At 41.2% G+C, this 24,941-nt stretch overlaps 2 protein-coding genes across 2 annotated transcripts in view; one reads left to right on the forward strand and one right to left on the reverse strand.

The window, feature by feature from the left end:
* The window catches only part of LOC120065880 (nuclear pore complex protein Nup160-like), a 30,484-nt gene extending 13,663 nt beyond the window's left edge, over positions 1 to 16,821 (reverse strand). The window contains exons 1-15 of the mRNA XM_039016923.1: positions 16,816 to 16,821; positions 16,254 to 16,394; positions 15,516 to 15,646; positions 7,419 to 7,629; positions 6,905 to 7,203; positions 6,662 to 6,776; positions 5,786 to 6,019; positions 5,515 to 5,612; positions 5,260 to 5,344; positions 4,863 to 5,015; positions 4,564 to 4,734; positions 4,285 to 4,384; positions 3,892 to 4,057; positions 3,543 to 3,676; positions 1,161 to 1,328 (exon numbers count right to left, since the gene is read on the reverse strand). Coding sequence (XP_038872851.1) covers positions 1,161 to 1,328; positions 3,543 to 3,676; positions 3,892 to 4,057; positions 4,285 to 4,384; positions 4,564 to 4,734; positions 4,863 to 5,015; positions 5,260 to 5,344; positions 5,515 to 5,612; positions 5,786 to 6,019; positions 6,662 to 6,776; positions 6,905 to 7,203; positions 7,419 to 7,629; positions 15,516 to 15,646; positions 16,254 to 16,394; positions 16,816 to 16,821 — 2,212 coding nt within the window. The remainder of the gene's footprint in view (positions 1 to 1,160; positions 1,329 to 3,542; positions 3,677 to 3,891; positions 4,058 to 4,284; positions 4,385 to 4,563; positions 4,735 to 4,862; positions 5,016 to 5,259; positions 5,345 to 5,514; positions 5,613 to 5,785; positions 6,020 to 6,661; positions 6,777 to 6,904; positions 7,204 to 7,418; positions 7,630 to 15,515; positions 15,647 to 16,253; positions 16,395 to 16,815) is intronic.
* Positions 16,822 to 18,367: 1,546 nt separating this feature from the next.
* LOC120066715 (high choriolytic enzyme 2-like) lies at positions 18,368 to 24,612 on the forward strand. The gene is made up of 7 exons (XM_039018175.1): positions 18,368 to 18,446; positions 18,639 to 18,684; positions 18,893 to 19,045; positions 20,686 to 20,803; positions 23,607 to 23,785; positions 23,987 to 24,068; positions 24,385 to 24,612. The coding sequence occupies exons 1-7, from the start codon at positions 18,381 to 18,383 to the stop codon at positions 24,509 to 24,511; spliced, it is 771 nt and encodes a 256-aa protein (XP_038874103.1). The 5' UTR covers positions 18,368 to 18,380; the 3' UTR covers positions 24,512 to 24,612.
* The last annotated feature ends 329 nt before the right edge of the window (positions 24,613 to 24,941 follow it).

Raw genomic sequence — 24,941 nt, forward strand, 5'->3', positions numbered from 1 at the left:
TACGTCATGTACCTATGTTATATAGGTATGCACGTCAGCTTTGACATCAGTTTTGCTCATCAATTCCGATATGTTCACCGATATATCATGCATCCCTAATTTCAATGCTTATATAGGCTACTGTATCAATCATTCATGTCATCACACAGCATGAGTCATTCAAGAGATTAAATGCAATCAAGAATTTGTTTTAAAATAAAATAAAGCAACATGAATAATTAGCGTAAACAATAAATAAACCGTTCCATTTCGGAAATTGCATTCACGAATGAATGAGACTGTTTTTAGTCTTAGCTCTAATAAAGGCTTTACAAAAACTTTAGACTGGTATGCTTATCATTTATTTTGTGTTTACATTGTTCCAAATGGTCAGAAAAATTATATTGTAATCTAACAGCACCTGTTTGGCACACATAATATGCATGCAGTGCTTGCTCCTTACCTTCTTTATCCAGTATTTTCCACAACTAGTCATTTATTCCACACATCCGACTTTCCCTTTACCTCCTGAACAACCAGTAAAAATTCCCCCGTTTCGTGTTGGTCCGTCACGTTCTTTGTATTCATTTTGCTGTCACGTGTTCCGAGTTTGTTATAACAAATTTATTAATGCGATTATGATATGCTATATGTCAGGCCCCATTGGTCCCGTGCATGCAATGCATACGTGTGTCAAGTAAAGAGAGCAAAGGTTGAGGGAATAGGGAATGCTTTTCCTAAACAAATGAGGGATTTCGGTAACAAAAATTCAGTCATAAATGGCTGTAATTATGTTGCAGCTTCAGCAACATGGACAGCGTGATAAACACTTGAAGTTTTGTAGTGTTCGCTGCAGCATGGAGGAGAGAGACAATGGGTGCTAGCCACACGGTCACTCACTAATTCTTTTAACACAGCATAGCAAGTCTGCAATTGCGGTCAGTCTCTCTCTGGTCATTAATGTGTCTTAATTATTTCAAACAGTGCGCTTAGAATTAGACAAGCTCAGTGCATATAATTGATTTGATTAAAACACACAGGCTGTGTCTACAAAAATAAGTTTTACAATTCCGATTGGTCGAAAGAACAGTCTCCTCTCAGTCAACCAAGATTTGTTTTTGTTGGGGTCAGCCCTAGTGTGATGCGTTTGTATTTCTGTCTCAGTGTGTGTGTACTACTACTTACATTGTCTCCTAGACGTAGGTAGAGCTGCTGCAGTATGAGCAGGTCCCTACAGAACAGGGTTCTGGTCATGGCCATCTGACAGACAGCCTGACACACCACAGCCACCGCCACACTGCTACCATACAGTTGGGACAGACTGATCCGCCACGACAGGGACTGGCCTGCTGGGGCACACACACACATCAGTTTAAACCGGTCCATTTTCACACAGACTGAGCTCAAATATTCAGTTTAAGTTCCTACTCAAATAATAATAAAAACCAAACTTACCAGTCAATAAATGACACCATATAGAATTATCTAGGGCTAATCTGTGTTGATATACAGTACCAGTCATAAGTTTGGACACACCTACTCATTCAAGGGGTTTTATTTATTTTTACAATTTTCTACATTGTAGAATAATAGTGAAGACATCAAAACTATGAAATAACATATGGAATCATGAGGGAATCATGAGGTAAGCAAATAGTGTTAAACAAATCAAAATATAATTTTAGATTCTTCAAAGAAGAAACCCTTTGCCTTGACAGCTTTGCACACTCTTGGCATTCTCTCAACCAGCTTCACCTGTAATGCTTTTCCAACAGTCTTGAAGGAGTTCCCACATATGCTGAGCACTTGTTGGCTGTTTTTTCTTCACTCTGCGGTCCAACTCATCCCAATTCAAATAAATCTAAATGTATTTGTCACGTGGCTCTAACCAATAGGTAAGTAAAGAAATAAAACAACAGTAAAAAGACAAGCTATATACAGTAGCGAGGCTATAAAAGTAGCGAAAAATAGTGCAAAAAAGTTATTAGGTGAACAATACGTAAGTAAAGAAATAAAAACAATAGTAAAAAGACTGTGAAAAACAGTAGCGAGGCTATATACAGTAGCGAGGCTATAAAAGTAGCGAGGCTACATACAGACACCGGTTAGTCAGGCTGATTGAGGTAGTATATACATGTAAATATGGTTAAAGCAACTATGCATGTATGATGAACAGAGAGTAGCAGTAGCATTAAAGAGGCGTTGGCGGGTGGTGGTTGGCGGGACACAATGCAGATAGGCCGGTTAGCCAATGTGCGGAGTACTGGTTGGTCGGCCCAATTGAGGTAGAATGTACATGAATGGGTTGAGGCCGGGGGATTGTGGAGGCCAGGTCATCTGATGCAGCACTCCATCACTCTCCTTCTTGGTCAAATAGCCCTTACACAGCCTGGAGGTGTGTTTTGGCTCATTGTCCTGTTGAAAAACAAATGATAATACCACTAAGCCCAAACCAGATGGGATGGCGTATCGCTGCAGAATGCCGTGGTAGCCATGCTGGTTAAGTGTGCCTTGAATTCTAAATAAAATCACTGACAGTGTCACCAGCAAAGCACCCCCACACCATAACACCTCCTCCTCCATGCTTTACGGTGGGAAATACACATGCAGAGATCATCCATTCACCCACACTGCGTCTCACAAAGACACGGCGGTTGGAACCAAAAATCTCACATTTGGACTCCAGACCAAAGGACAGATTTCCACCGGTCTAATGTCCATTGCTTGTGTTTCTTGGCCCAAGCAAGTCTCTCCTTCTTATTGGTGTTCTTTAGTAGTGTTTTCTTTGCAGCAATTCAACCACGAAGGCCTGATTCACACAGTCTCCTCTGAACAGTTGATGTTGAAATGTTTCTGTTACTTGAACTCTGAAGCATTTATTTGGGCTGCAATTTCTGAAGCTTGTAACGCCAATGAACTTATCCTCTGCAGCAGAGGTAACTCTGGGTCTTCCTTTCCTGTGGTGGTCCTCATGAGAGCCAGCTTCATCATAGCGCTTGATGGTTTTTGCAAATGTACTTGAAGAAACTTTCAAAGTTCTTGAAATGTTCCGGATTGACTGACCTTCGTGTCTTAAAGTAATGATGGACTGTCATTTCTCTTTGCTTTTTTGAGCTGTTCTTGCCATAATATGGACTTGGTCTTTTACCAAAAAAGGGCTAACTTCACAACTGATTGGCCCAAATGCATTAAGTAAAGAAATTCCACAAATTAACTTTTAACAAGGCACACCTATTCATTGAAATGCATTCCAGGTGCTTATCTCATGAAGCTGATTGAGAGAATGCCAAGAGTGTGCAAAGCTGTCATCAAAGTAAAGGGTGGATAATTAGAAAAATCTCAAATATAAAATATATTTTGATTTGTTTTAACACCTTTTTTGCTTAATACATGATTCCATGTGTTATTTCATAGTTTATGTTTTCACTATTATTCTACAATGTAGAACATTTTACAAAATAAAAACCATGGAATGAGTAGGTGTGTCAACTTTTGACTGGTACTGTATATTAGCCATGGTATAGTGTGGTAGGTAGCATGGTATAATATTATATAGGTCTTACCTATGGTGAGAGACCCCTCTCCAACTGGCTCCGAGTCAGTCTCCAGGTCCATCTCTCTGATCAGCACAGCCATGGCTGCCAAAGGGTTACGGACGTCGTGTAGTTTGTTATGGATGTCCTCTATCACATTCTCACTACGATGGGAATGAAAGAAGCATAACAGTCAGTCACGAAACCCCACACAGCACGGCAATGCCTGCATGTGAATGACCCATAGGAGGTCAACAACATTTGTTGGTTGAAATTATTTTTTCTATGACAATTTTTTCCCAATTCATTAATTGACTTTCAACTGGCCTCCATAGACAGTACATAGTAATTTTCACTGTTGAGGTGTGTGCGTACTGACTTGTCGTTGGCCAGTAAGTTCTCCAGCACCATCTCCGCAGCCCTCTCAGGTGACTGGAGATGTTCCAGGGCTTTCTCCATCTCGTAGGCCATGTCCCCCGGCACCGCGTCACTCACCAGCCTCAGACACTGCACCAGCTGCAGCACGTCACGACAAACCTCCGGGTCTGGACATAGGGAAACATGGTACGAGGAGAAACTGGGAGTCCCGCAGAGCCAAAATGGCAAACAATGTCTACCTTTTCAACAAGGAGAAACAAATTCACATTGAACCACTTAAAGTGTGAATGGCTACACTTGACAAAAACCCAGTAGGTAAAGAGCTCTCTGGATCTAAAATGGCTACTATACATTCTCAGTAGACACAGATGAACGAGAGAGGTCTTGTCTTTACCCTCAGCCACGGGTGTCTCTTCCTCTGAGAACAGGTACTCATCAAAAGACAGGTACAGGTGCTCCACAGCAAAGCAGGGCACCAGGAATGACACAAAGCCCTGGATCAAACACAGTCACTTATTGACTGCAATCCAGCAAAATTATTTTAATATGAAACATGAAAAAACTATGTTTTAAATGACCAGGTTTCCTTCGTCCCCTTTTGGGTCACATGGTCCCAAATCAACTAAACATATGCAAGAATGTAGTGTAATGTAGTCTCTCTTCCAATCTGTACCTTCTTCAGCACACAGACCATGTGTGTATGTGGGTTGAGCAGCAGGCCCAGTGGTGTGGCCAGAGCCTCCTGGTACTGTAGACAGCAGGCATAGAACTTGGACCAGAACTCCACCTGTAGCTGCCTGTACTCCTCCTGGCTGAACTCAAACTCTGTTACACTGCTCTGCAGCTAGAGAGGGAGAGAGTCATACATGTAGGAAATGCAGCAGAAACAAGCTGAGAAAAAAGTCAGAAGGAGACGGTGTGTGAGTCAGATGGAGAGAATACGCAGAAAGCAGGGAGCCTGGTCTAGCTTACCTCCTTCTCCACAGCCACCGTCACCTCTTTCTTGAGGGTCTCCCAGGGGAGATCAGTGATTCGCTCTGTGCCTCTCCTGTAAATCTGTAGGGCTTTGACTATAGCAGAGGCAGTGAATCTCAGGGGGGAGAAGAGCACGTCCAGGTAGGTCTCCTGTCATAACACAATAGATAGGACAAATTAGCTTGATTATAAAAAAAATTTTTTTTTTTATGTGGGTAGGCACAATAGTGACAATATGGAATAGGAGGATACTGATAAATTGCAATGATGTTTGGACAGAGCGTGATGTCATCAAATCAGGTTCTGATTAATCAGTTAATTTAATAAATGAAATCAGATTAATTAATTCAAATCCCATTTGATATCAGTGATGAATGATATGGTGTTGTCTAACCCTGGGGTCCTGGTCTGCTCCGATGTGGACCTCTTCCTCAGGGCCAGGCTGCACAAACACCTGGTTCCACTGACCTGCCATGGAACTGTGACGTCACAATGGAGGTAAGCAGAGTAGGAAATGGACAGCACTCCAAATTATATTCATTTCCCCCCAGAAAACTAAATTCACAATGTTACAGAGATCATCTCTTGATATATAGGCATACAAGTCCATTACACTATCCAAAGGATAATCGAAACATGTCACACTCACTGTTCAAAGTTGATGTATTTCACCACGGTTTGGTTGGTATCGTCCAGCCACAGGCCCCAGATGTCCGTAGAAGTGAGAGCAAAGTCCACCAGTGTCTCCTAATCACACCAGGACACACAGGAGAGGAGTCAGGCTGACAAAACATATTACTGAGATGAGACTTTCCATTAACTAACACATAATATCAAAATTCCAGACCCATTCCAAACCGACACATATTCTTCCGCAAAGACAACCCCTACCCACTCTCACACACCTCTCCTTCAGTTACCTGTGTGGCAAACAGTGAGGAGATGTGGTCCAGGCTGTAGCGGTTGTTGTCTGTGGCCACCAGCTGCAGCACAGTGAACTGTCCCCTGGAAGGTACGGCCAGGTAGATGGCCAGACACAGCCCCGTGGAGGAGAAGGCTAGCCGCAGCCGATGGCCCTGTCCTGGGGAACACTTCACCCCCCGGCACGCTGGCATGTATTCCAACATGTCAGCCTCCATCAGACATGCCTGGTCCTGTAGGATGAGGGAGGGGGAAGGGCCTTCCCATGTTAGCAAAAACGATTTCAGTTATAATTTTTTGAAATCATTTATTTTGTTGATATCCAGGTTAATATTCCTCATCATTTAATCAATTAGGCCTACTTTTAGATCCAAATGAAAAAGTTCAACATCCTTCCTTTAAAGGACATAAAGTTGCAATCCGTTGGGGTGAAACTGCTATGTCCATTTGCGATATTACAACAGACGTCACTTTAACAAAAAATAACACTTATTCCCTCGGCAATCATTGCACATGGGATAGAACGGCAGAGTATGTATGTACTACCATTTATTTTGTTCTATGTTTCTTGGGGAGACCAGTGGCACTGTTCACAGATCTCAGCTTTAACAGGATGTTTATTTTATTTAACCTTCATTTAACTAGGCAAGTCAATTAAGACAAATTCTTATTTACAATGACGGCCTACCCCGGCAAAAGCTTAACCCGGACAACCCTATGGGACTCCCAATCACGGCCGGTTGTAATACAGCTTGGAATCGAACCAGGGTCTTTAGTGACGCCTCTAGCACTGAGATGAATGCGCCACTCGGGACCCCAAAATGTCATGCTTCTGACCACAGAATTCAATAGAACAATCTCTTTATGGGACTGACCCTATAGGACCACATGCGTAGTTTATGGTCCTGACACAGAGCCAAGATGAAAGTGTCGTCCTCCAGTTCCCTTACTGCCAGACTCAGGGCCAGGTCCCCAGGGCTCTGCTCACCTCTGGACAGGACACACACGGAGGGTTACACATACACACGAACAAAAGAACCAGGGTTGGTTTACACAATGGGGCGATAACACGGACCCAGACTCAATCTATTAATGAGGTAAAAAACATGTCTTCTAACCTGATGGCAGTTGGCATCCAGCCAGCCAGTCTCTGCATCACAGAGCTTGTCTTCAGCTCCAGAATGGTCAAGCTGGCCTGTGTGTCGTGTGGGGGCAGTGTGACGATCAGGATACCCCCTGCAGGTGATGCAAGGGCGTAATGGGCCTCTCCCTGGTGGCTGAGCCAGGCTGCTGAGGCGGTGGGGCCTACTGTCTGGCCCACAGTGCTGGGGATGACTGCGCTGTGGGCAGGGTCCTGCAGACTCATTTTCCCCACGTCTGTAAATATGGACTGCATCTGGAGCTCTGTCACCAGCTCCTGTAGGAGGTAAGGGAGAAAAAAAAGTATATTTGTATACAGCACAGTGTGCTAGGAAAAGGTTGTGTTGCTCTGTCTGTCAGAAAAGTAAGAACATTGATTACGTCAACCAATTAAAAACAGAATGTTTCACACAAATAATTTCTCCCCACTCCACTGCGTCAGACATATGATTCATGCATTTTGGTTTAGAAGCATCCTAAAGAGGGACTTACGCTGCGGTACATGCGTGTGGGGTGTGGCAGCACCAGCCGGTGCACAGTCTGGTTGGTGACGATGAGGATGGTGACATTGTTGAGAGTCTCCTGGACGTGTACGCCTCCGGGCAGCAGAGGGCAGTGTGTGATCTTGAGTTTAACAGCATTGTTCAGTAGGTTGGTGTCCAGAGACTGCTCCACCAGCTGCACTGTGTCCCCGGAAGTAGACCTGGAGAGAAGACGTAGATGAGACAGCACGTCAAAGCCAGATGGCTTTGGGATGTGCTGAGTGGACGGGAGGAAGTCACAGGATTGCTATAGGGGATACGGGTGTACATTTGTGGATTAAGCAAATGAGGGGTTGAGGTCAGGTCAGATCCCCTTAAGGGAGAAATTATGGTTTATTACCCTCTTCCTGTCAAACCATAATTGATGTAAGGATTGGAGAGGAGGAGGAGGGCCTATATTGGAGTATGTACACTTGTGTTGGTGGAAACACGTTTTGTCTAATGCAGCTGTATTGATCCTCTGGGAAGAATAAACTTGGTTCAGCTTTCATAATGTCCGTTGAGTGTTTTACTCAAAATTAGAACCTAACAGTACCTAGTGATGTTACGTTTGATACCGGAGCCTCGAGGCAGATGTCGAAATCGCTAAGCAGTTTACTTCAAAGCAGTGGTCCCTCAAGACTAGTCCAGGTGGAGTGGAGTGGTAACGCGCGTGCAAGCAGTCGATCCCGACATCACTTGGGTACACTGCAGCATCCACCGAGAGGCTCTTGCTGCCAAGGGAATGCCTGACAGCTTGAAATATGTTTTAGACACTATAGTGAAAATGGCTAACTTAGTTAAAGCAAGGCCCCTGAACTCTCGTGTATTTTCTGCACTATGCAATGATATGGGCAGCGACCATGTAACGCTTTCACAACATACAGAAGTGCGCTGGTTATCAAGGGGCAAGGTATTGACACTTTTTTTTTTTTTAATTGAGAGACGAGCTTAAAGTTGACTTTAGACAGACAGACAGAGGTCATGAGCAAATTGTTCAGCATGTTTTTAAAAATATAAATTTTTGGGAGGGACATATTCAGGATGCTACCCTAAACATAACATTCACTCCAAATCGAAACCTACAACCTGATTTTTGGATGGAATTTACTTGGAATGCTTCCTACACTCAAGGATTATTATTCCCAAACTATACATCAAATACTCTGGCAAACAAGCAGAGACCTGAAAACACCATCCAACCTGGAGCTGAGTGAGTAATGCTTATTAGTCTGAAGCAATTTTTTTACTTTCAAAAGCCAATGACAATGATATATTTTACTTAATAAAGGACTGAATGCACAGGCTACCAAGCTTTGCTAGGACTAAGAGTTACATCTTCAATTAGCACTGACGTGTGAAGCGAGAGGTGTCGAAGCCTTTGAGCCCAACAAATGGCAGGCTACCCCACCCAGATCCAGAGGACTTGAAGCCCCCTCCCCCTCTCTCCCGAGCATTCGCTCGCCTCCAGCACACATGTACTGTTGGGGCGAGTGACTCTGAACTTACAATGGCTACCCAAGTCGTTAAACATTTAATTTTTTTATTGTGCATTTTGCCATTTGCCTCATGACTCCTGCATGCTTTGTTAACTACGAACTTTCTTTACCCAACCGTGGGACAGTATGTTTGTTCCCACACTCGGGACTCTCTATTGGTTACATGGACTTTTGGCCTCCCATCCTCTTCTAAACACCTCTCGCCGGCTTTGTATTCATGTTACCTGATGAAATTGCTGTACAATATGATCTTGTTGCCATCTGATGCACATTCAGATGTCATAAAATCAGCACTGCAGAGCTCTCCCTGTCCTATGCCCTTGATTGTATTACTGTTGATGATATCTGGAAATGTGCATGCACACCCTGCCCATCTACTGTTGCTAGCCCCAATTCTGACTTGTGCTCTGATATCGGCTTCACTGATTTCTGTTCCCGTAAAAGCCTGGGTTTTCTGGAAGTTAACACTAGAAGCTTATTACCTAAAATTGATTCAATTGAAAGTGTTGGTTCACAGCTCCAATCCAGATGTGTTGGTCATTACTGAGACGTGGTTAAGGAAGAGTGTTTTGAATACTGATATTAAACTTTCTGGTTATAACCTTTTTTGGCAAGACAGATCTTGAGTGCCAATCTTTACAAAGGATCACCTTCAGTGCTCGGTTGTCTCCACCAAGTCTGTCCCCAAACAATTTGATTTGCTGGTTTTAAGAATTCAACTTTCAAATAGCTCTTTGTTGACTATTGCTGGGTGCTATCGTCCTCCATCAGCACCGGCCTGTACCCTACCTGCACTAAGCTCTCTCCTAGCCCCCTACACCAAGTCTGACTTTGTCCTGCTGGGTGACCTAAACTGGGACATGCTTAAACCACCTGACCAAGTGCTAAAGCAATGGGACTCCCTAAATCTTTCTCAGATTATTACCAATCCCAGAAGGTATGTCTCCAAACACCCAGAAAAGGCTACTCTTCTTGATGTTATCCTCACAAATAATCCTGATAGGTATCAGTCTGGTGTTTTCTGTAATGACCTTAGTGATCACTGTTTTACAGCCTGTGTTCGTAATGGCTGCACAGTGAAACGACCTGTCCTGATTTGTCAGACACTTGCTAAAACTTTAATGAGCAAGCCTTCCTTCATGAACTGGAATCTAAAACGGTATAGAATCAGCTTGATCCCCTCTGTCGAAGACGCCTGGACCTTCTTTATTGATATTTTCAGTGGTATTGTTAACAAACACGCCCCCACAAAGAAAATTAGAATTAAAAACAGGTCCAGCCCCTGGTTCGACCGTGATCTTGCAGAGTTACTCCACCTCAAGAAATGCATTTGGCGAAAGGCTCGGCACATGCACACTCAGGCTGACTGGCTCTCTTTCAGGCAAATGAGAAATAAGTGCACTCAGGTTATCCGGAAGGCCAAAGTTAGTTACTTTAAGGAGCAGTTCTCTCTCTGTGGGTCTAACCCCAAGAAGTTCTGGAAAACGGTTAAAGACCTGGAGAATAAACCCTCTTCCTCACAGCTGCCCATGTCCCTTAAAGTTGATGTGGTTGTTACTGACAAGAAGCACATGGCTGAGCTCTTTAATCACCACTTCATTAAGTCAGGATTCCTATTTGACTCAGACATGCCTGCTTGCCCATCCAACATCTCCTCATCTCCCACCCCTTCTAATGTGACTATCCCAGATGCTTCTCCCTCTTTCCCCCTGCCCCGCTACAAAGTGTCTCCCTGCAGGCAGTCACTGAGTCCGAAGTGCTAGAGGAACTCCTGAAACTTGACCCCAGAAAACCTCTGGGTCAGATGGTTTAGACCCTTCTTTAAGGTTTCTGCCCCTATCATCGCCCAGCCTCTCTCTCCTTTCTGGGGAGGTTCCCATTGCTTGGAAGGCAGCCACGGTTCGTCCTTTATTTTTAGGGGGAGATCAAGCTGATCCTAACTGTTATAGACCTATTTCTATTTTGCCCTGTTTATCAAAAGTGTTGGAATAACTTGTCAATGATCAACGGACTGGCTTTCTTGATGTCTATAGTATTCTTTCTGGTATGCAATCTTGTTTCCACTCAGGTTATGGATGTGTCACTGCAACCTTAAAGGTCCTTAATGATGTCACCATTGCCCTTGATTCTAAGCAATGTCGTGCTGCTATTTTGATTGACTTGGCCAAAGCTTTTGATACGGTAGACCATTCCATTCTTGTGGACCGGCTAAGGAGTATTGGTATCTCTGAGGGGTCTTTGAACTGCTTTGCTAACTACCTCTCTCAAAGAGTGCAGGGTATAAAGTCAGAAAATCTGCTGTCTCAGCCACTGCCTGTCACCAAGGGAGTACCCCAAGGATCAACCCTAGGCCCCACGCTCTTCTCAATTTACATCAACAACATAGCTCAGGCAGTAGGAAGCTCTCTCATCCATTTATATGCAGACGATACAGTCTTACACTCAGCTGGCCCCTCCCTGGATTTTGTGTTGAACGCTCTACAACAAAGCTTTCTTAGTGTCCAATAAGCTTTCTCTAAACACCTCCAAAACAAAGGTCATGTGGTTTGGTAAGAAGAATGCCCCTCTCCCCACCGGTGTGATTACTACCTCTGAGGGTTTAGAGCTTGATGTAGTCACCTCATACAAGTACTTGGGAGTATGGCTAGACAGTACACTGTCCTTCTCTCAGCACATATCAAAGCTGCAGGCTAAAGTTAAATCTAGACTTGGTTTCCAATTTGTAAGTCGCTCTGGATAAGAGCGTCTGCTAAATGACTTAAATGTAAATGTAAATGTTTCCTCTATCGTAATTGCTCCTCTTTCACCCCAGCTGCCAAACTAACCCTAATTCAGATGACCATCCTACCCATGCTAGATTACGGAGACAATTTATAGATCATCAGGTAAGGGTGCTCTCGAGCAGCTAGACGTATGTATGTATGCATGTATGTATATATATAATTTTTTATCCCAGCCCCGTCCCCAAAGCAGGTCTTTTGCCTTTTGGTAGGCCGTCATTGTAAATAAGAATTTGTTCTAAACTGACTTGTCTAAGTAAATAAAGGTTCAATAAAAAATAAATACAAATACTGACCATAATTGCACTTGTCTGACCGCTTGCATGCTGAGTTTCTCACACGACTGGCCTATCTGGGTAAGGATTTTTTCTCACCCAAATGATCAGAATCTAGGATTACAGGGACTCTCCGCAACTATATTCAATGTGCGGGATAAAATTGAGGCTATGATTAAGAAGTTGGAGCTCTTCTCTGTCTGCATTAACAAGAACAACACAGGTCTCCCATTAGAGGTCGACCGATTAATCGGAATGGCCGATGAATTAGGGCCGATTTCAAGTTTTCATAACAACCGGTAATCGACATTTTTGGACACCGATCATGGCCGATTACATTGCACTCCAAAAGGGGACTGCGTGGCAGGCTGACTACCTGTTATGCGAGTGCAGCAAGGAGCCACGGTAAGGTGCTAGCTAGCATTAAACGTATCTTATAAAAAACAATCAATCTTAACATAATCACTAGTTAACTACACATGGTTGATGATATTACTAGTTTATCTAGCTTGTCCTGCGTTGCATATAATCGGTGCGGTGCCTGTTAATTTATCATTGAATCATAGCCTACTTCGCCAAACGGGTGATTTCACAAGCGCATTCGTGAAAAAAGCACTGTCGCTGCACCAATTTGTACCTAATCATAAACATCAACGCATTCCTTAAAATCAATGCACAAGTATATATTTTTAAACCTGCATATTTAGTTAATATTGCCTGCTAACATGAATTTCTTTTAACTAGGAAAATTCCGTCACTTCTCTTGCATTCTGTGCAACAGAGTCAGGGTATATGCAGCAGTTTGGGCAGCCTGGCTTGTTGCGAACTGTGTGAAGACCATTTCTTCCTAGCAAATACAGCCAACTTCGCCAAACGGGGGATGATTTAACAAAAGCGCATTCGCGAAAAAAGCACAACCGTTGCACGAATGTACCTAACCATAAACATCAATGCCTTTCTTAAAATCAATACACAGAAGTATTTTATTTTTTTTAAACCTGCACATTTAGTTAAAAGAAATTCAGGTTAGCAGGCAATATTCAACTAGGGAAATTGTGTCACTTCTCTTGCGTTCATTGCACGCAGAGTCAGGGTATATGCAACAGTTTGGGCCGCCTGGCTCGTTGCGAACTAACTTGCCAGAATTTTACGTAATTATGACATAACATTGAAGGTTGTGCAATGTAACAGCAATATTTTGACTTATGGATGCCACCCGTTAGATAAAATACGTAACGGTTCTGTATTTCACTGAAAGAATAAACGTTTTGTTTTCGAAATGATAGTTTCCGGATTTGAACATAGAAATACAAGCCGTAGGTCATTAATGTGTGTTAATATATTATAATTAACTCTATGATTTGATAGAGCAGTCTGACTGAGCGGTGGTAGGCAGCAGCAGGCTCGTAAGCATTCATTCAAACAGCACTTTACTGCGTTCACAAGCAGCTCTTCGCAATGCTTCAAGCATTGCGCTGTTTATGACTTCAAGCCTATCAACTCCCGAGATTAGGCTGGCAATACTAAAGTGCCTATTAGAACATCCAATAGTCAAAGGTATATGAAATACAAATGGTCGAGAGAGAAATAGTCCTATAATAACTACAACCTAAAACTTCTTACCTGGGAATATTGAAGACTCATGTTAAAAGGAACCACCACCTTTCATATGTTCTCATGTTCTGAGCAAGGAACTTAAACGTTAGCTTTTTTACATGGCACATATTGCACTTTTACTTTCTCCAACACTTTGTTTTTGCATTATTTAAACCAAATTGAACATGTTTCATTATTTATTTGAGACTAAATTGATTTTATTGATGTATTATGTTAAGTTAAAATAAAAGTGTTCATTGAGTATTGTTGTAATTGTCATTATTACAAATACACACACACATATATATATATATATATATATATATATATATATATATATATATATATATATATATATATAAAAATCGGCTGATTAATCTGTATCGGCTTTTTTTGGTCCTCCAGTAAATCGGTATCGGCGGTGAAAAATCATAAATCGGTCGACCTCTAGTCTCCATCATTGTATGCTTTTTTTGTGTGCAAATGAACTTAAGTTGACAGACAATGTCAAATGTGATATAGCGAAGCACCTGAGTGAGTTGGGTGTACAATTACGCAGGTACTTTCCCGAAACGGATTACATAAACAACTGGATTCGTTATTCCTTTCATGCTCTACCTCCAGTCCACTTACCGATATCTGAACAAGTGAGCCTCATCGAAATTGCAACAAGTGGTTCTGTGAAAATTTAATTGAATCAGAAGCCACTGCCAGATTTCTGGATTGGGCTGTGCTCAGAGTATCCTGCCTTGGCAAATCGCGCTGTTAAGACACTGATGCCCTTGCAACCACGTACCTATGTGAGAGTGGATTCTCTGCCCTCACTAGCATGAAAACTAATTACACTCACAGACTAGACTGTGTGTGGAAAATGATTTAAGACAGACTCTCTCCAATACAACCCAACATTGCAGAGTTATGTGCATCCTTTCAAGCACACCCTTCTCATTAACCTGTGGTAAGTTATTCACAATTTTCAATGAACAAATAAGATGTTATATGTAAGATGGTTAAATAAAGAGCAAAATGATTGATTATTATTATATTATTATTTGTGCCCTGGTCCTATAGGAGCTCTGTCACTTCCCACGAGCCAGGTTGTGACAAAAACACACTCATTCTTATGTTTAATAAATGTATCGTATACTGTGTGTGTGGCAGGCTTACAATGATGGCAAAAAACTAAATTTGAGAGTGCGCTGACCCTGGTGCAAGAGGGGGTACGCAGCTGAAGGTTGAGTGTTTGAAGGGGTACGGGACTTTAAAAAGTTTGGGAACCACTATTCTAGACGATTCTGTGCTTCCAACTTTGTAGCAACAGTTTGGGGAAGGCCCTTCCCTGTGCACAAAGTGAGGTCCACACAGAAATGGATTGTCTAGATTGGTGTGGAAGAACTTGCCTGGCCTGCACATAGCCCTGACCTCAACCTCATCGAACACCTTTGGGATGAATTGGTTACACCGACTGCGAGCCAGGCCTAATCGCCCAACCTCACTAATCCTCGCGGCTGAATGGAAGCAAGTCCCCACAGCAATGTTCCACATATAGTGGAAAGCCTTCCCAGAGGAGTGGAGGCTGTTATAGCAGCAAAGGGGGGACCAACCTCATATTAATGCCCATGAATCTGGAATCAGATGTTCAATGTGCAGGTGTCCACATACAGACAGACAGACAGACAGACAGACAGACAGACAGACAGACAGACAGACAGACAGACAGATAGATAGATCAACTTGCAGGTAGCCTAGTGGTTAGAGTGTTGGGCTAGTAACCGAAAGGTTGCAAGATTGAATCCCCAGGCTGACAAAGTAAAAATCTGTTGTTCCGGCCCCAGGCTGTCAGTGAAAATAAGAATTTGTTCTTAAATTAACTGACTTGCCTAGTTAAATAAGGGTAAAAAAACAACAAAAAACTCACCAGTGTATGAATCTGTTGCTAGTGATGGACATGAGTTTTCCACTTTCCTCATAGTGAAAGCCTCCTGCGCTGTCTGGGTATATCACACTGCCAGGAAGAGCATTCAGACCTGTTGAGAAACCACACATGACCTCTGGTCAGTTCCAATAGAAACTTTCACATGGTGGCTTGGCTTGTTGACAGTCTCAAACTGTTTAGGTCTGACAGGTGGTTGACCACTTGTTAGGTTTGCACCATCACAACGCTCTCTTTGCCCGATAACTAAAAGACAGCTGTCAATAAATGAGGAAAATCAGATGTGTTAGAATGCATGTCACTATAAAACCAAGTGTCTAGCATTGACTTTCATGAACTGGAAGCTAACGCTACGCTGTAAAACGCGCAGACTGTGGAAAGCTGCTAACAAACTCATGCACCAGGATACCGATACTTGAGAATGATTTCGGCGTAAGGTGTAGCTAAAGCGGAGTACAGTACGGTTGGCTAACTTTGGTTTAGGTTGGCGCTCGGGGTAACAAAATTCACCAGCAGAGGACACCGTTATCATACTAACTAGCAATATAACGTTAGCTTGTTAGCCACACGCCAGCTACATGATGTCAATAGTTAGCATGCTCGCATGCATGGTGAGTCACTCACGACCACATTCTATACACAGTTTGTTATATAAACAGTTCATATGAGCAAATAAAGAGTGGATCATTATTTTAATATCCATGAAGATGTACCTAGGTTTACAGTTATTTCCCCCCGGAATGTTGGTAGGGTTTCCCTCTCAAACCCACTTATTTCTATGAAACTCCTTTCTAAAACCGCCGCCATCTTCCCCGCATTGAGTAAAGCTGAATTAGCCAGCTTCTTCAGAGAGAACCTCTCTGGCTCTTATAAAACATAAGACCTATTAATTTAGCTACAGTAAAATAAGAAAAATAATACTAGGTATAGCTAGTTTTATGATTAAAAAACATTTCACAAATAACAGTGATTTAGGAAACTCAAATGTCCCAATTCTATAGAATAGAAAAGTTATTGTCGTGTGGTTCTGTGCCTTTGGCTTCACACTGACATTTACACCAACATCCAAGTATTTTCTGGATGTGTCAGAAGGGTCTAATTGGTTCCCCTAATAGTTAATATTGTACAGAAATGTCCTTTTGAGCCAATGTCCCCCCTTGAGCCATATTATATTGTTGATCTGTTGATAAGATTTTATTTTTTTTAATTACGTAATATTATGTATATGAAATATACAGCATGAGCCAACATTCAAGACACAACTTGAAGTCGCAGATTAACTGACTTCCATAGTGTTGCGCAGTCAAGTCTGTCACAGTAAAGGGCAAACAGTTGTGACTGCTTATCACAAAAATGCATAGTTTGGCTAATGACTCATATCATATGAATATACATACAGTATACTAGGTCTATACAATGTCATAATGTAAAAATTTCAAATGAAAAAGATTAGGCTCAACTCTTTGCTGACATTGTTTGATGAACCTAAATGTATATTCATTTAATGAATTTTACCTCATATCAATCGTTTTATTGAGCAGTACAGTAAAACTGTGGGCAGTTCTGGCTCGGACAAGGCTTACTTACTTACAGTGCCTTCAGAAAGTATTCACACCCCTTGACTTTTTGCACAGTTTGTTGTGTTACAGCCTGAAATGAACATGTATTACATTTAGATTTTTTTGTCACTAGCTGACACACAATACCCAAAGTGGAATTATGATTTTAGACATTTTTATAAATTAATAAAAAATGAAAAACTGAAATGTATTGGGAGTCAATAAGTATTCCATCCCTTTGTTATGGCAAGCCTAAATAAGTTCAGGAGCAGTGCTTGACTTGGGCAGGAGCTCACCGGAGCTGAGTACTGGCACCTCAAATTTCTACTGATTGAGCTCCTGTGCCTCTTATAGAATATTAGCTCAAAAATATTGTGGAGCTCCTGCACCTAAATATAAACAGTACCGGCACCCAAAATGAGTACTGCCACCTATTTCAGAACTTCTAAGCCTATTCACAATGATATTGGGCTGGATGCTGATAGAGGAAACTTGCTGAATAACCAGAGAAATTATAGCCAAAGCCTTTCTTTTAGGCTATTTACAGAAATAGATGTCCTGGATGCTTTGCTAGCAATAGCCAACAAGTAATCCACAGGGGTTTCATGACTAATATTGGTTTCATGATTATCTTACTGACAGAACTCAGACCATGGGTATTTGCAAAATATTAAATAGCATTTTCAAGGAATAGAGAAGTTAGGAAAGGCTTTTCTAACTTTTTCTGATTGGTGTGAGAATTAGCCATATGTCATCGAGACAACATATACATAATATTTCTTATCAGCAGAAAGTGTTTTCAATGTCGTTGCCAAACTGTCCAAAAATGGATAATGTTCTGGTAGATTCCACTATATAAGGTGCAGTGTCTGGACCAGTAAACCAACTTCACTTCATTTCCCGAAAGGTAAGAGTGTTGTTCATGTGCTTTGCATTCTCTAGCTATGTCATGCAAGTTACATGTGTAGGATCTTAATTTGACCAGTTTCTCACAGCAGGAAAATAATCCTGAGGCAAAAGGAAAGGTGATTATAATTCATGGACATTTACGTAGGATTTGATACATTTTATGTTAGAGCAAATCAAGTCTGACATTTTTAAGTGGAAATTACAAACTTTAGAAGCCTTACAAGCTTTGAATATACTACATATTTGCATTTCCTGCAACAACAATGTGATCAAATTAAGATCCTACACCTGTACTACAGGAAGGTTACAGTAAGTCAATTACTGTCTGTGGTGGTATTCAGAGTTATTGACAGTGTCTAACCATGGCAGGTTGTTTGTTGACATGTCTGCATTAAAGTACACTCTGGGCCTTCTGGCCCTGCTTGTAGTGTCCGCCTGGGCCGAGGAGGTGAGTAAAACTCTACTAAACTTTCTACTGTATGTGTTGTGTGTCTGCATCCATGCATGTGTGTGTGTTCGTCCATGTAAGTGTGGACGTATGCATAAATATTTTGTGAAATAACCTAACTATTCATAGTAAGGTGTTTGCTGATTTGTCAAAGTCATTATTTATCTCTGTCTTTGCTGCATGGTGCCATAGGAGCTCTCTGTCTCTGAGCTGCTGGAGAAGGCCAACAGGAATGTTGGTAAGACAGTTTTAAATTGTGATATACAATACCTGCCAACACATTCAGTTTACATTATGAGTGATATGAAATATTAAATAAAGATGTATTAGAAAAAAACAATCCATTATCGCATTGCTTTTCAGTCCAAGACTAGGCTTAATCAGTATCAGGGAAACTGATCCAAGGTGTCACACTTTGACGTCCTGTCCTGTCCCCGTCCCTCCAGTGCATACCCGCAACGAGCCCTTGATTGTGGATGACATCGCCTACGTCAACGAGGCTGAGAGGAACGCTGACCCCTGCACATCTCGCGGCTGCATGTGGCCCAAGTCCAGCGACGGCAGAGTCTATGTGCCCTACGTCATCGCCAACCAGTACTGTAAGTACCATGTCATGATGATATCTTATTTAACGATGCTGGATATTAATTTGAGCTAGTTTGCTAGAGCAGGAAAATTATCCTGCAGCAACAGTAAATATGGATTGTAATTAATATAATTTTTTTGTAGGGTTTGATTTTTTTTAAATGCGCAAATCAAATCTTACATTTTAAAGTGTAAATTATAAACTTCAGAAGCCCTTTTACACTACATATTAAGATCCTACATCTGTACATGAGTCCCAAAATACTGTATAAAGCTATATAAGTAGGCCATATAAGTAACAACTAATCATCACTGGCCAGGGTTGGGTAGGGTACTTTCTAAATGTAATCCGTTACAGTTACTAATTACCTGTCCAAAATTCTAATCAGTAACGTAACTTTTGGATTACCCAAACTCAGTAACGTAATCTGATTACATTCAGTTACTTTTAGATTACTTTCCCCTTAAGAGGCATTAGAAGAAGACAGAAATGTATGTTACCAATTGAACAACATCTATTGCAGGCTAAATCTATGTTAAAGTTTACATAGCTGGCCATATATGGATGTTACATTTTACTTTATGTGTTGGTTATGTAGGCTTCTTCTAACCCATCGCTTTCTACTACATATAATAATACGATTCAATTATATCTTTACATTAAAAACAAAGTCTATCAGAATTCCAGTCATTACAATAAATGTTATACCCCTTGATCTTCAAGAATATGACTTGGAAATATGGAAGTACAGATTAGCCATACTGTTTTATCTGAGCATAACCCCAAAACTAAAGACTTATTAGCAAGCTACTCTGTTGTTTATGCTTCTTTTTTCATGGAAGACTGATTGGGCTCAATGATTCAAGTTGAAAAATAAATGCTGCACTCATGGAATGGCATGCTTTGAGCACTACTGAAAAGTACTATTTGCATGTGAAAAATAAATGCCATATGCTGCATTTGCTGTAGGCCTATTGTTGACCTTTTAGTGGGTGACACTTTGCTATCTTGATAATATGCAGCTGTTTAAAGGGCAAATCCACAGATGAAACAATAATAAAACGTCTGCCCCGCCTCTATTTTGGTAAAAAACTGAGGGATGGGCCTGGAGAAATGTAACCTCTCAGATTAATAGACAGAGCTATGGATGCAAGGACTGACCATCCATGATATCAAAATTATTGTTTTAACCATGTTTCTTTACATTTAGAATTTTTACAAACATTGGAGAAAAACAATATTATATTTTGGGATCTCATGGAGTGTGACAGTTGAACTAAGCTCATACGGCATTTATAAGTTATATTCTTCAAGAATCAATGGATTTATATAATTTATATGTTCAAAAAATTGATGTAGCAACTACAGATTACCCCTTTAAGTCTATCAAAAGTGTGCGTGTTTGAGCATGTGTCCATTAGGCCTATGGATCTTTTGGATCAACATGAATTAGATTGAGCAATAAAAGCCCCACTTTATTCCATAGGCTGCGATCCGCACTATGCAGCTGGTGCAAGAGCGCATTACATGTAACGGATTACATGTCATCTATTATTCCCCAACCGTGTTACTGGCTGTATTGTGTAGCAAGTTTCATGATACAGTAGTCGTTTTTTAACAGTAGTTTTTCTTGTCCCATCTGTGTCCTGCCAGCCACCAGGGAGCTGGAAGTCATTGAGCGTGGTCTGCAGTCCTTTGCAGGCTTCTCCTGCATCAACTTCATCAAGCGCACCAACCAAAGAGACTACTTGCACATCCAGTCCCAGAACGGGTACGTGCACTATGGAATTACATATAATTCATAGGTCCTACGATTCTACATGAGGATCATTATATATATATATATATATGAACCCTGAACTGCAGATGCTTTGTATTGGCCAGTGAGAAGCTTTGAAGCCACTGGTCGGCCATATTGGCACTCCCCAGTTGGAGCAGTCCTCAATAAGAATGATATAATTCTACAGTATTACAGTTAAATATTTCAAGGACAAAATTACATGTATTTAAGTATTTTTTTGTAGTGGGGACAGTAACATTAGTACTCTCTACTTTAAGGAAAATGGTGTTATATATCTGTATGTTTAGCTCACACAATATAATTTAAAATTATGCATTAACAATAGGGGGTGCTATTTGCACTTTGTAATAATTTCGTTCCCAAATTAAACTGCCTCGTACTCAATTCTTGCTCGTACAATATGCATATTATTATTACTATTGGATAGAAAACACTCTCTAGTTTCTAAAACCGTTTGAATTATTTCTCTGAGTGAAACAGAACTCATTCTGCAGCACATTTCCTGTCAGGAAGTGAGATTTCTGAAATCGAGGTCCCTGTTCTGAGGTCAGTTTATAAGTCCCCATGTAAGCTATGGGGCTACATGCACTGCATACGCCTTCCTCTAGATGTCAGTAAGCGGTGAGAATTTGAATGGAGTGGATTGCACTATCTGGGGGACTATAAAAGCTCATGGAACGGAAGTACCGTTCTTTTCAACGGGGCGCCTGGCGCAAGAGGGACATCACAATGGCGTCCTGCAAAAGCTTTCGTTTTAGCAGTTCTATATCTCCGGTCATGTTTTTATTCGTTATAGGTGTTAAAGACATCATAAGGGAGTTAATTTAAACCGACTTATAGCAGTTTATATCAGTTTATTGCGATTTTCTGGGATTTCTTTGTGACGCGCTTTCACGAGTTGGACACCTCTCCAGTGGGTGGCTATCGTTAGCTGCTATTTCTACAGGAGAAGAGGACATCTTTCAACCAAAAGACGATTGTTCTGGAGAAAGGACACCTTGCCCAAGATTCTGATGGAAGCTCAGCAAATAGTAAGCAGTCTTTATGCTGTTAATTCGTATTTATGTTGACAAATGTCAAATAATAATTCCGCCATGAATTTCGGTGCGGTCTCGCTTTAGCGCACGCTGTATTGCGCAGTAACGTTAATTTTAAAAATCTAACACAGCGGTTGCATTAAGAACTAATGTATCTTTCATTTGCTGTCCAACCTGTAGTTTTTTAGTCAAGTTTATGATTACTTATCGATTAGAATAGGTGCCTCTCCAAGATGGCGCCGGACAGATTGCTTGAAATTTTGGCCACTAATCACATTGTATAACCACGATTTGTGCCGCTAAATATGCACATTTTCGAACAAACCCTATATGCATTGTGTAATATGATGTTACAGGACTGTCATCTGATGAAGAATATCAAGGTTAGTCAAAAATTATATATCTTTTGCCTGTTTGTTACGATTGCTAACCTTTGCTGCTGGTAAATGGTGTTGTGTTTCTGGCTATTGTGGTAAGCTAATATAATGCTATATTGTGTTTTCGCTGTAAAACACTTAGAAAATCTGAAATATTGGCTGGATTCACAAGATCTGTGTCTTTCATTTGCTGTACGCTGTGTATTTTTAAGAAATGTTTTATGATGAGTAATTAGGTAATACACGATGGTCTTTGTAGTTATTCTAGTTGCTTTGGTGAGAGTTGTGATGGTGGCTGCAATGGTAAACTATGATTTATACCTGAAATATGCACATTTTTCTAACAAAACATATGCTATACAATAAATATGTTATCAGACTGTCATCTGATGAAGTTGTTTCTTGGTTAGTGGCTATTTATATCTTTATTTGGTCGAATTTGTGATAGCTACTGATGCAGTAAAAAAATGGTGGAGTAAAAAAAAGTGGTGTCTTTTGCTAATGTAGTTAGCTAATAGATTTACATATTGTGTCTTCCCTGTAAAACATTTTAAAAATCAGAAATGATGGCTGGATTCACAAGATGTGTATCTTTCATCTGGTGTCTTGGACTTGTGATTTAATGATATTTAGATGCTAGTATTTACTTGTGACGCTATGCTAGGCTATGCTAGTCAGCTTTTTTACTGACGGGGGTGCTCCCGGATCCGGGTTTGGGAGGAACTAGAAGTTTTAAGCCGTCTGTGAAATAATAAATGTGTCAAAACTTTTTGGGAAATCTGACCAAATTCACATAGAGATTTGAGTTATAGATCTGTCATTCTCGTTGAAAGCAAACCTAAGAAGCAGTAGACCTATTCTATGTGCGCTATTTTCTATGCTTCTCCTTTCAGTTTTGTACACCAGCTTCAAACGGCTGAAAATACAACATTTTTGTTATTAAAGATATGTCACAGCAGTTTAGATGGTACAATGATTCTCTACAGTCTGAGTGCTTGTTCTGTCACAAACTGAAATAAGCCGAACTATTAGAAATTTAGCAACCAGGAAATGGCGGAGCCATTTCTGCATATTGCACCTTTAATAAATGCATTTCTATTGCTTCCCCCAAGAAATTACAATGGAGGAGGAGTATTAAGATTGCTGCGGGGTTCTTCAATACAGCACCCAGTGTCAGTCATCCAGGGTTTATATACATCATTGGTTAGGACAGTTCAGTGTGAGACATGAAACTGCATTATAAGGCATGACACACTTCTGGTAACAGTGTGTGTGTGTATAAGTACATTTGTGTGGGTCTGACAGAGACAATTAAAACTAATTGCACTGTTACAACTCTGTCCAACCCATTCATGGCAGGTGCTGGTCCTATGTTGGTCGTTCTGGCAATGCCCAGGTTGTGTCTCTGAGCCGATCCGGCTGTGTGTACCACGGCACCACCCAGCACGAGCTCCTCCATGCCCTGGGCTTCAACCACGAGCAGACCCGCAGCGACCGTGACAATCACATCCGCGTTCTCCTCCAGAATGTCCAGTCCGGTAGGATCCCTTTCACATTCCCATGTCCCCATATAGCCATGTACATACACAGACATTCTATTATATTCTATGAATGTCCACACGCACACACAAACATGTACAGTACATATGCAGGCAAACACACACACTGTTGCATCGGTCACCAACTGTTGCATTTATTTACTATGGCAAGGTGAATCTAACATATTCTCTCTCTTCCAGGCATGGAGCACAACTTCAACAAGATCGCCACCCTGAACCAGGGAACGGCCTATGACTACAACTCCGTCATGCAATACCACAGGTTAGTCACCATTGTTTTACCACTTTCACACCAGTAGATGCTTAGTCAGTTGAATAATTGTCTAACTAGCCTCATAGAATTCTAATTCTGTACAGTAAGACACCCGGCTCCTAGCACATGTTATTTATGTGGAATTGAACTTCATGTTCAATCCGATTCTTGGATCCACCCTTCCTACTGTGTCCCTTTCATCTATCTGACCCCCTCTACTTCTAACCTGTCTAGATAAGCATAAACCCATGCCCAAAAATAAAATAATATGATAAGCCTACCCCCACTCATTCCAAGTGTTCATGATGGTGTGATGTGATTGCAGGTACGCCTTCTCCAAGAACAACCAGCCCACCATGGTTCCCTTCCCCAACCAGAACGTGGAGATCGGCAACGCCTCCCAGATGAGCCAGAGCGACATCACCCGTCTCAACAGGCTGTACAACTGTTAAACAGACACCTTGTGTTTCTGTCCTCTCTCACAAGGTTGTGTCAATGACTCAGTCTTGATATAAACACAGAGTAAAGTTCAATAAACCGGCATGTAAAAATATACTGTATTTTTGTTTCATAATCTTAAAAGTCTTAATATATTTTTTTACAGTGTGGAGAAAAGTCCTTGCTTAAAATACTGTTTGAAATCATATTAAATAGCCTACTTTAGTTGGGCTTGATTGAGCATGCGTGGCCCAATGGAACCAATGAAATAGTCTCAAAACTGTGTTGTGATAATTGAGTTGTTTGCTCTATAACCTGTTAATTCATATGCCTTGAGACCGTGATATATATATGCCTAAAGGCTGAGACAATAAGAAGACAGTGGAAGAACAAATTTAACCATACCTTTGTTTTATCACAAAACCGGATAGCAACCTCTGTCCA

The sequence above is a fragment of the Salvelinus namaycush genome, chromosome 21 (assembly GCF_016432855.1).
Source record: "Salvelinus namaycush isolate Seneca chromosome 21, SaNama_1.0, whole genome shotgun sequence".
Lineage (NCBI taxonomy): Eukaryota > Metazoa > Chordata > Actinopteri > Salmoniformes > Salmonidae > Salvelinus > Salvelinus namaycush.

Excerpts from the sequence above, each read along its gene's own strand:
- LOC120066715 (XM_039018175.1), top strand. The coding sequence starts at position 18,381 with ATGTCTGCATTAAAGTACACTCTGGGCCTTCTGGCCCTGCTTGTAGTG. Across the intron at positions 18,447-18,638 it reads TGTCCGCCTGGGCCGAGGAG|GAGCTCTCTGTCTCTGAGCT; the intron begins GTGAGTAAAACT and ends ATGGTGCCATAG. Across the intron at positions 20,804-23,606 it reads CACATCCAGTCCCAGAACGG|GTGCTGGTCCTATGTTGGTC; the intron begins GTACGTGCACTA and ends CATTCATGGCAG.